The 13,166-nt window shown below is 40.9% G+C and overlaps 1 protein-coding gene across 1 annotated transcript in view; it reads left to right on the forward strand.

Annotated features, from left to right (window-relative positions):
• The window catches only part of LOC123514063, a 221,370-nt gene that overhangs the window by 115,478 nt on the left and 92,726 nt on the right, over nt 1-13,166 (forward strand). The window contains exons 31-35 of the mRNA XM_045271661.1: nt 2,552-2,695; nt 3,074-3,214; nt 4,265-4,480; nt 4,884-4,952; nt 5,374-5,454. Of these exons, the coding sequence (XP_045127596.1) occupies nt 2,552-2,695; nt 3,074-3,214; nt 4,265-4,480; nt 4,884-4,952; nt 5,374-5,454 (651 nt within the window). The remainder of the gene's footprint in view (nt 1-2,551; nt 2,696-3,073; nt 3,215-4,264; nt 4,481-4,883; nt 4,953-5,373; nt 5,455-13,166) is intronic.

Genomic DNA, 13,166 nt, shown 5'->3' on the forward strand with positions numbered 1-13,166 from the left:
CTCATCTCTTTACAGAATACTGTAATACTCCAAACCTTGTAGAAATAATGATGTGTTGACATAGATTGTCCAATAGTGAAATTGTGAGTTATTCAGTCATCATCTCTTAAAGTTTTGGGGTATTACATTATCACATAACTGTATTGAGACCAGCATTACTGATATACTAATAAGTGCTATGCATTGATAATGTGGCTGGAATTAACAACAAATAAAATTATAGAATATTTGACACCGGACATGGAGGAGGTGGGAGGAATGAGGCTAGTAGCTAATCAACTGTCCGAAGCTTAATACTAAGATGGTGATAGTGAATATATTTAGATTGTACTGCAAGATTATGGAAAAAAAAAACTTGAAAATGCCACACATTTAAAGTAAGGTTGAGTATGTTAACAAAGTGTTTCTGTAACACAAGACATCTACCCAGCTATCTACCCAGCTTAGCCATTGTATCTATCACCCAGCTACACTTAAATTATACCACAGAGCTAAACAAAATCTCATAATGTATATATGTATAGAACATATTCTATCCAGAATAACTTGTGCTTTCATCTCTAGATATATTTACAGAAACTCATGTTACACCCTATAGAATATTTGTTGGATTTGCCTCATACGTATCAGCATGTGCTCATGTGATATTTTATATATATATATATATATATATATATATATATATATATATATATATATATATATATATATATATATATATATATATATATATATATATATATATATATATATATATATATATATATATATATATATATATATATATATATATATATATATATATATATATATATATATATATATATATATATATATATATATATATATATGTGTGTGTGTGTGTATATGTGTGTGTGTGTGTTTGTTTGTTTGTTTGTTTATTTTTATGTACTATATATTTACATACATGTCCATACATAGGGAGGCAGTGGCGTAGTGGATAAGGTGGTGAGCGTGGGATCGGGCAGACGTCCACGCGTAGGTTCGAATCCCACCACGTACAGCCTTAAACACTTTGCCATTTGTCAAGTGGTTTAAAGTTACCTACATGTCACCATGATACCCAGGTTCTAGGTGGTTACACCCATGATGAGCTTCGGGGGTGATATGGGCCCTAATATGGGTACCACTATAAATAAAATTGCCTGCACCACTAATGGGCAGAAGCTGAACAGCACTTCCCATACACTCTTCAAGTGTGCCTACAGGCGCTATAGGCCTTACCGTAAAAAAAAAAAAAAAAAATGTACAATAAAAGAAATTAATACCCCAGGAGAATCAAGAACCTGATTGATTTTAGTGACATTTCAGAAATTTTCATTTCTATTTTCAGATCAATATACAATAGAATTTCAGCTGGATAGTATGGTAATATTTGTATAAACACACATTGGAAGCAATTTTCTATCACTGATTCTTTATAATTTACATCATAGTTGTCTCTAAGAGTATTCTACCATTTTTCTGCAAGTATAAGACCATTTTCAAATTTTATCATTTTATTGTTTAACAGTTTCACAAGATTCCCAGATACTTTGTAAATCAATCTAGTTTCATACATTTTCATGTGGCTTAAATTTGATTAGATAAATGTACATATGCATACACACACATACGTAATTGTTGATTATAGTTTAGAATATTTACTTATGGATGGACACAGGTAAGAGGAACTTCATCTTCCACTATCATAAAGTGGTTTAAGTATAAGCTCTTACAAGTGATGTGATGAGCTCTCAGGTGCTTTGTATATGCATTGTGTTCTAACCTAAATTTAGCTTTCTTCTTAGTGTTGTGCCTCCAGCATGCATGTTTTGTGCATTGTCTTGTGTTCTTTGTGAGACACTAATATTTAAACTGCTTCATGTTTGGGAGTGTGTGGTTATTTGTTCTGTTATTTTGTGTTTTATTTTCAGTAAAACATGAGTTAGACAACATCCAGGTGTGGTAATGTCCATATTTACATGCTTCAGTTCACACACACACACACACACACACACACACACACACACACACACACACACACACACACACACACACACACACACACACACACACACACTCTGTCATCTCTCTCTTCATTAGACACACACAATAGATTAATATGACATCTGGAATATCATCATAAATTTGCAGTGAATTCAAGTATACATATACCCAATTTTCTGCTTTTGTTAAGTTTCTCATAGTGCCATCAAAACAGTATGTATTTCAGCATGCAATCAGCTTTCTTTATATAAATTTATACAGTGTTATTAAATTCTATTATACACCATGTTTGTGCTTGCAGCAGAGCAGTCATGTGAAACAGAAAGCTCAAAAATCAACCCCATAATCTTACTTCTTCATTAGACTTTATTTTTTACTTTTTTGTTTTCTCTCTCTCCCTCTATACAAATACATTCCTAGCCACTATGCCTCTTCCATGATGTGTTTTTCTCATCATAAGGTTCTTATAAACCTTTTTTTTTTTTTCAACGTTTCTGTGTGGCCCTTCGTCTGTCATCCCTCTTGCATTGTGATGGAGCAGCAGTGGGATGTCGAGACAACTCTGAATGCCCTGCCAGCCAAGCTTGTATCAATGAAAAATGTATGAACCCTTGCATGGTACGCAATCCGTGCAGTGCCAAGCAGGATTGCAAAGTGGAAAATCAAAGAGCCACCTGCATCACTGGTAAGTGCCTTACTTAGTGCCCTTCCAGCTTTTGTGTCACCCAGGTGATCCATTCATGGTTTTATATTATGATTGCCTCTACAATAATTTTTTTACTTTTATTTTTAATTGTTTCTTATCACTCATTTCAGCTTTATTTTTCTGTGTGTTTTCTGTATATAATACTGGATTCTTAGTTTCATGATCAATCCTTTTCATTTTATTCATTCATTTGAGGAGTCATTCTCGGGGCAGCATGTCTTTGTGTCTTGTAGTTTATTGTACTGCACTAGTTGTTAGGAGCTATTCACTTAACTTATCTTTTAGTAACACAATTTTTCTTCCTCTTTCCCCTTGTCATACCTTCTGTTCATCGTTTCTGCTGTACCACCACTTCAGTTGGGTGTCGCATAAACACAGACTGTCCCAGTGACTATGCCTGCTACAACAAAGAATGCCTCTCACCATGCAAAGTGAGGAACCCGTGCAAACCATCTGAACGATGTGAAATGCGGGATCACATTCCTTTCTGCATATCAGGTTTGTTTATCCTTATTCAAATGTCACAACAGAGTCTCTCTCTCTCTCTCTCTCTCTCTCTCTCTCTCTCTCTCTCTCTCTCTCTCTCTCTCTCTCTCTCTCTCTCTCTCTCTCTCCATGTTCTTCCATTCCCCACTTAAATCAAACAATTTATGCCTTTCTTTTAATAGAATAATAACTAACAAATAAAAACAACTTTTGTAGTACAAAGAAACGAGAGCACCAAGATCTCTTATTACTGTATTGCTTTCTTTTCTGAGTCTTTTCTTGAAGCTTGCATTTATTAAAATGCACAATATTGCTGATTTGTTCTCTGCATTACTTATTCTCTTCAGTTTATCCTCCTTAAAATTCCCTTTTGCCAATCATTGCTTTCTTTATGTAGTAAGCTATTCTGTTGGATCTCTCTCAGCTTAATGTGCTAATGCCTTGGTACATCATTTGTGGCAACTTACAACTGTTAAGAGGTCATCATTGCCCTCTGTCCTGTTGCGTATCAAAGCTGCCATAATTGCTTTAATGATATTGTAATGATAATTATGATAATAATTATTATAGTAACAGTAATAACAGTAACAATAATAACTGATGATAATAGTAATGATGATAATAATAATAACCAATAATGATCATAATAGTAATACCAACAATGATAACAATACCTTGACGTATAAGACCATTCACTCAGACAAATGTAGACAGAGCTTGGATATCTCACCATGACAACACTTTTCTTAGATCTAATCTGCTCCAGACTGACTGTGCTCCAGTCACAGCTATCTTAAGCAAATCAAAGTGAACACTCCATGATGCAAAACTCCACCATGCAGTATGCAACAACCACTTTTATAAACTGTACACAACTCCCTCTAAAGTAAGCTTATTCTCATGAGCTCAGACATGCAAATTACATGATTCTCTTTACACAAGACTCAGACATACAAACCTAAACACTACTTTACCAGTCAGAAGTCCTTTAGCATCAACCTTGTGTTTAAGACTGGTCAGAAGCTCACACTCAGGCTGATATGTGCTCTGCATTGGGCTTAGGCTTTCTGACACACACAGACACCGAGTGTAGCAGCAACAGTGACTGCCAGCAAGATGAGGCCTGCTTCTCTGGTCACTGCAAAAATCCTTGTGTCATGACGGATGCTTGTGGGCTCAACGCAGACTGCAGGGCTGTCAACCACATCCCTCAGTGCTCGTGTCCCCCAAGCTACTCTGGCAATCCCACCATCAGGTGTTCTCCCATGCCATCACCAGGTAAATAAATATTTACCTCAACTGCACTGGACAGTCTGACTCGACATTATGACTTTCATTTTACTGCCTATGTTATCAGGAGATCTTACATTTTTAAGACAGTCTTATTTCTGCTTGACTTATTGCATGTCTTACATTTTCTCTTAATATAGTGGTCGGATTGCCCATGCAAATGAACCAGGAGTGTGATGCAGAGGAAGCTATGCAGTTTTAGTATGCGAGGCTTATGCAGCTTCAGCTGAGGCTTTAACACTCAATTTAATTCACTGATCTGATTTTTGGAATGAAGATTTTGTGCTGGTGGATGCTTGTAATAAGTCTTAAAAATTTTATGTTTGGTATTTAACACCATCCACTACACATAATACCACAACATGTGATCCTGTTTGATGTTCTCTCACAGCTTGCATCTGCAGTGATAGTGATGACTGTCCATCTGGTCTGGTTTGTGATGGATGCACCTGCAAGCGGTGTAAGTACCATTGTTCTGCTTAGGTACACTATTTTGTGGACACAGTTCTTTGAAGCTTTGTATTTTTTATTATTATGAGAAATAAACACCAACTTCTGAAAAATATAGCAGGAGTATGGATGGTCATTGTTGGTACTTTACTATCATTGGCTTCATCATTTACAGGAGTTTTTTACCTTTTTTTTAGTTATTTTCAGTTCTGAATCTTTATTGATATTTTTCAGTACCTAGCATTTATTTAAATATTTTTTTCTTTTTAATGCAGTTATTGATTATTCTCAGACAGGTTGTTGAGCCTTTGTCTTTGTATATTTCTTTTTCCAATTGCTACATTATACATCTATACATGTGTGTAATATCGTTATCTTATACCTGGACCAACACTAACTTTCCTTGGTGTGTGTGTGCGTGTGACCCACAGTATCCACAGAAGGCATAACGTGCAGCCCTCCATGCCGCAAGGGTGAGCTGTGCGACCCAGAGCTCCTTGTTTGTCGCCCAGGTAAGAGACTACTCTCATCAAAACAGAGACCTAATGCTCTGTAATTTCTGTCAAGGTTTTCCTTAGTTACTTACTTGGCAACTTAATGTTTTGATCTCTGCTACTTCAAGCATGTTACCACCCAGTGCCATGGTGGCCAGGCTGTGAGAATCAGGCCACTTCTAAGGAAGCCTAAGAAGTTGTTTGACATTCTTCACTCTAAGCCATTTAGGTTATGGTGGTTTCTGTTTTTGGTAGTAGAGGTCAGGAATTTGCCTGTAGCATTGGTTCCCTCCATTCTGTCTGCTCGTTTGGCATGTGCTCGGCCTGCTGGTTATTGCAACTAATAGATTTAACCTTAGACTTTGCCTCAAAATGGGGCTTGTACCTGGCTGCCAACTGGCACCTTGGCAAAGAAGATGCCTCTCTTTATGTAAATATTAACAAAGTAGGTTAAGGTGATGCCCTGGTCGACGAGAATGTTCCTTAGGATGAAGACCGCCATCTTGCCCATTGGAGAGAACATGAAGCTGCAGAGAAGCTTGTGCTGCCACATTAACACCATACAGCCTGCGCTTGTGAGTCATGTATATATCCATATATATATGGCTGTGATGCCATGCACTTATCCCTCCCTTTTAGACCCTGGACATCTCACTTTCATCTCACTGGTAGTCAAATAAAGAGTAACAAAATCACTCTAATGACAATTGCATAAGCTTAGTTTAATCTACCATTGGGAAGGAAGATGACATGTTCTGTGTTTAGGAGACAGTTGCATGTTGTCACCTGTAGCTTAGTGGGTGGCTGTTGCCACATAAGCCTCTTGTAGTCTTGTTTATAGTTTCAGATCCCAATCTTCTCTCAGCTCATCCCATCTTTGTGTTCTTCCCAAATCTATTTGCTGTTCTCTTTTCAGTTTTTCTCTGTATTGCCATCACTTTTATCTATATGAAGTGTCTACCTCATCTTTATGATTTCCCTCTTGAATTTTTCATTATACTCAAACTATCTCACCATCATGTTTCTTGGTCACACCTCTCTATGCAATGATTTACTTTACTTTTCCCTGTATTTATAAATATGCTTCTACTTGTTGCTTTCATTGCTAAGAAGTCAGCCTGCAAGTTGTTTTTATGATAAAATGAGCCAAGGGATGGCTGTGTATGACTGAAATATTTACACAATTTGTTGCACCACCATAAATATTCATTTACATAGTGTGTGTTTGTGTGGCTTGTATGAGCTATTCTTCTGTATGCCTCATGGTACAGTATAGTTCCTTCAAGGCATATTTTCTCTTCTTTCTTTAAGCATGATGTATTTGTACATAAATTATTTTTGCTACGTTATCGTCGATGTCTGCGCGAGTATTATCGATGTATAAATGCTTTTGTCACTCCCCGGCACTTGGCAAGGAGTGAAGCGATAAATGTCCGTGTTTGCATGTCTGTGTGTACATGTGTGTGGCTGTGACACGAACAGCTTGTGTACAGTTTTGGCAGCATGACAGTAGCACATCCGCCCTCGCAATTAGGCTGACTGTCACATTATGTAAATTGTGTACTAATTTTGTCACATATGACATGTGACTGCCACTGCTCTACCTTCCCCACTGCTGGCCCTGCAGCTCAGGCACATTGCCATGTAGCTCCTGACATGGTCTTTGTGTCCCCCGTATGCTCACCTAACATTCAACAGTAGTATTTGCCTTGTCATAAATCCACTCTACCTTAACACCACTAATGCCACTTTCCCGTACATACAGTCCTCACTAACCAGTATATTCACCATGCTCTCATACATTTTGCATTAATTATCATTATCAAAAATTGCAATAATATCAACAATAGATCATCATATTCAACATCAGCCACATAAAACAAGTCAGTTCATAACATCTAATATATAAGATAGTTAAAGGGAATTGAATGCAAGATATATTTAACATAGTTTAACAGCAGCATTAAAGAGACAGACAAACTATAGTTAGTGAAAGACTGACAGTCACCCCTGTGAACCCTCCTCCTCTCTCTTGATTACTTATGGCCAATTCATATCCTTTCACAAATGTTTCCATCTCCTCCCAACCCCAGACAATTAGCTCTTTTCTCCCTCCTCCTCCTACTATCCCCCCCCTCCCTCTTGATGGATTTGTGGCCAGTCCATATCTCCTTAATAAAGCCCCACCAAATTAATGAAGCATTGCACACTAGGCTGTTAAAAAAAAAAAAAAAAAAAAAATTCAAGAAATTACACAATTGCACCAGGGTTTATGATGTTTACATCTTGTAACCAAAGTAATTAACTGAGCTTGTTCATCAGTATAAGCTATGATGAAAAATTAGTTATCTTGTGACCCTAACTCCCCATTTATCTCCCTGACTACTGACAAAAAAAAAACAGACATCTGCTTATTGAATAGAAATTTTCACTGTGGGTTTAAACATTTCTTTTACAGCAGTAGCTACCAACACCACCACCACTCCTAAAACAACCACCACAACAACAGTAACTGCCTCCACTATCATACTAACCTCAGAGAATGAGGAATATATTCCCACAACACCCCATACCACCCACCCTCCTACAACCTTTACTGCAAATTCTGCTAATCAGCAGATTACCTTTCCACCCCCCCATCCTATAACCTCTGAAGCAACAGATACCCAGTACCCCACAGATGCTACCTCCATTTCAATGACTGAAGTTACAGTTAAATTATCCACAATCTCAAGCACAGAGGGAGACACATATACATTCTTGACCACCACCACTCCATCCCCAACCCACCGCACCTCCAGGCAGACGGATGACCCACAAACAACATCACCTACCACAATTACAACTAAAGAAACAGATATATCCGTAGATTTCACTGATAACATTCCTACCTCAACATTTTTCCCAGATACAAAATTTTTCAGCCAGCACACAGAATATGCACATACTGACAAACCATATCCAACAGCTTATATAACTACAACTGACTCAGAGGCTGAGAAAACACCTGAATATACAACAAGACAAACTGAAAAAATGCATTCACATCATTACACCACACTACCACATCCCAATAGAACATATCCATTTAGCTTCACCACAGTGGAAGGCATTACCTACCCAACATCAACACACACTGAGACAACACATCCACCTGATGATACCACAAAATCATACACTGCAGCAACACATCCACCTGATGATACCACTAAATCATACACTACAGCAACATATCCACCTGATGATACCACTGAATCATACACTGCAGCAACAGATCCACCTGATGATACCACAACAACTGTAACTAATACAACACTGACATCAGTGTCAGGAACAGAAAAACCAATGTCCATTTCCTCATTGGAAACACATACACTTGGTTACACTACATCCAATGACGCTGAAACACCTTTAACAACTGAGGGCATTACAAAATCATACACTGCATCACCACATCTACCAGGTCATCAAACAACACTAGAGAGTTACACAAAAGAGACGCCAGTGTCAATATCAGAACAACCCTCATCTCCCTCCAGTTTGGACAGAGATACAACTGATAACAGAACAGAAGAAATACATACAACACAACCACAAGATTACAGTTCACCACAGCATGCTAAGACAACATATCAACCTGGTGAGACAATAACACCATACACTGAAACATCATTGACTCAAAACGAGACAATAGCAACACATCCACCTCCTCATACAACACTAGCTTTTGACACAACACTAACACCACCTTCAAGAACAGAGAAACCATTCTCAACCTCTTCCTTAGAAACATATTTATCTGGTTACACCACATTACCTGACACTCTCTCACCACACACACCAGGCTTCACCACATCCCCTGACACTTACTCACCACATACATCTGGCCACACCACATCACCTGACACTCTGTCACAACATACACCAGGCTACATCACATCACCTAACACTCTGTCACCAAATACACCTGACTATACCACATCACCTGACACTGACACTCAGTCACCACACAAACCTGTCTCAGTCACCACATCACCTGACACTCTATCACCACATACACCTGGCTACACCACATCACCTAACACTCTGTCACCACACACACATGGGTATAAAACATCACACGACACTCCATCACAACACACACCTGGCTACACCACATCAACTGACACTGAGTCACATACAGCTGGGTATACCACATTATCAGACACTCAGTCACCACACACACCTGAATACATGACATCACCTGAGATTCTGTCACCACATACACCTGACTACACAACATCACTTGAAACTGATACTCAATCACCACACACACCTGGCAATACCACATCATCTGACACTCAGTCACTACATACAAATGGTTACACCACATCACCTGACACTGATACTCAGTCACCACGTACACCTGCCTACACCTCATCACTGGCTGATACCACATCACCTGACACTCAATCATCACACACACCTGGCTACACCACACCACAAGACACTGTGTCACCACATACACCTGGTTACACTACATTACCAGACACTCAGTCAAAACACACACCAGTCAACACGAGATCACCTGACACTCAGTCACCACACACATATGGCTACACCACATTACCTGAAACTAAGTCACCACATGTAACTGGCTACACCACATCACCTGATACTCTGTCACAATACACACCTGGCTACACCACATCACATGACACTCAGTCACCACATACACCTAGCTACACATCACCTGACACACTGTCACCTCACACATCTGGCTACACAATATCACTTGACACTCAGTCACCACACTCACCAGGCTACACTACATCACCTGGCACTCAGTCACCACACTCACCAGGCTACACCACATCGCCTGACACACAGTCACCACACACACCAGGCTACATCACATCACCTGGCACTCAGTCACCACACTCACCAGGCTACACCACATCACCTGACAATCAGTTACAACACACACCGGGCTACATCACATCACCTGACGCTTTGTCACCACACACAACTGGCTACACCACATCATCCGACACTGACACTCAGTCACCACACATACCAGGCTACACAACATTACCTGACACTCAGTCACCACAAACACCTAACACTGACACTCAATCAGCACACACATCTTCTTACACCAAATCACCTGACACTCAGTCACCACACACACTTGGATACACCACATCTCCTGACACTCATTCACCACATACACGTGACTTTACCACATTACATGATACTCAGTCACCACACACATCTGAATACACCAAATCTCCTGACACTCTGCCACCACATACCCATGGCTACACTACATCACTTGACACTGACACTCAGTCACCACACAAACCTGGCTACACAATATCACCTGACACTCAGTCACCAAACATACTAGGCAACACCACATCACCTGACACTGACACTCAGTCACCATACACACCAGGCTACACTACATCACCTGACACTGACACTCTGTCACCACACACACCAGGCTACTCCACATCACCTGACACTCAGTCACCACACACAATTAGCTACACCACATCACCTGACACTCAGTCACCACACACACCTAGCTACACAACATTATCTGACACTGACACTCAGTCAAGACGCACACCTTACACCAAATCACCTGACGCTCAGTCACCACATACACCTGACCACACTGAATCACCTGACACTGACACTCAGTCACCACACACACCTAACTACACCACATCACCTGAGGAAAAGTCACCACACACTCTAACATACACCATATCACATGACACTCAGTCACCACACAAGCCTGGGTACACCACATCACCTGACAGTCAATACACCACATCACCAGACACTGAATCACCACATACACCTGGCTACACAACAACAACTTACTCTCAGGTGCCACATACACCAAGGTACACGACATCATCTCACACTCAGTCACCACCTACATCTGGCTATGCCACATCATCAGACACTGCCACTCAGGCACCACAAACACCTGGCTACACCACATCACCTGACAATCAGTCACCACATACACCAGGTTACACCACATCATCTGACACTCAGGTACCACATGTACCTAGCTACAGCACATCACATTACACTCAATCACCTCATACAACTGAGCACACATCACCTGATTTTCAATCACCACACACACCAGACTACATCACATCACCTGACACTCAGTCATCACCTGGGTACACAACATCATCTGACACAGACACTCAGTCACCACACACACCTGGGTACACAACATCACCTGGTATAGGCAGTCAGTCACCACACAAACCTATCTACACATCATCTGGCACAGACACTCAGTCACCACACACACCTGGCTACACAACATCACATGACACAGACACTCGGTCACCACACACACCTGGCTACACAACATCACCTGACACAGACACTCTGTCACCACATAAACCTGGCTACACAACATCACTTGACACAGGCACTCAGTCACCACATACACCTGGCTACACAATATCACCTGCCAGAGACACTCAGTCACCATTCACACCTGGCTACACAACATCACCTGACACAGACACTCAGTCACCACACACACCTGGTTACACAACATCACCTGACACAGACACTCAGTCACCACACACTCCTAGCCACACAACATCACCTGACACAGGCACACAGTCACCACACACTCACAGCCACACAACATCACCAGACACAGACACTCAGTCTCCATACACACCTGGCTACACAACATCACCTGACACAGGCACTCAGTCACCACACACACCAGACTACACCACAACACCTGACACTCAGTCACCACACACACCAGACTACACCACATCACCTGACACTCAGTCACAACACACACCTGGCCACACATCATATGACACTGACATTCAGTCACTATACACAACTAGCTACACAGTCTCACCTGAACCTCATTCACCACACACACCTGACTACTCAACATCACCTGATACAGGTACTCAGTCACCATACACATCTGGCTACACAAAATCACCTGACACAGGTACTCAGTCACCACACACACCTGGCTACACAACATCACCTGACATAGGTATTCACTCACCACACACACCTGGCTACACATCACCTGACACAGACACTCAGTCACCATACACACCTGGGTACACAACATCACAAGACACAGATACTCAGCAAACACACACAGCTGGGTACACATCACTTAACACAGGAATGCAGTCACCACACACACCTGGGTACACATCATCACATCACATAGACACTCAGTCACCACACACACATGGGTACACATCACAAAACACAGACATTCAGTCACCACACACACTTGGCTACACATCATATGACACAGGCACTCAGTCACCACACACACCTGGCTACACAACATCACCTGATACAGACAGTCAGTCACCACACACACCTGGGTACACAACATCATCTGACACAGACACTCAGTCACCACACACACCTCACTACACAACATCACCTGACACAGGCACTCAGTCACCACACACTCCTGGCTACACATCACCTGACACACACACTCAGTCACCACACACATCTGGGTACACAACATCATCTGACACAGACACTCAGTCACCACACACACCTGGCTACACAACTTTACCTGACACAGGCAATCAGTCATCACACACACCTGGCTACACAACATCACCTGACACAGACACTCAGTCACCACACACACCTGGCTACACAACATCACATGACACAGACACTCAGTCACCACACACACT

This window comes from Portunus trituberculatus, chromosome 37 (assembly GCF_017591435.1).
Source record: "Portunus trituberculatus isolate SZX2019 chromosome 37, ASM1759143v1, whole genome shotgun sequence".
Classification (NCBI taxonomy): Eukaryota; Metazoa; Arthropoda; class Malacostraca; order Decapoda; family Portunidae; genus Portunus; species Portunus trituberculatus.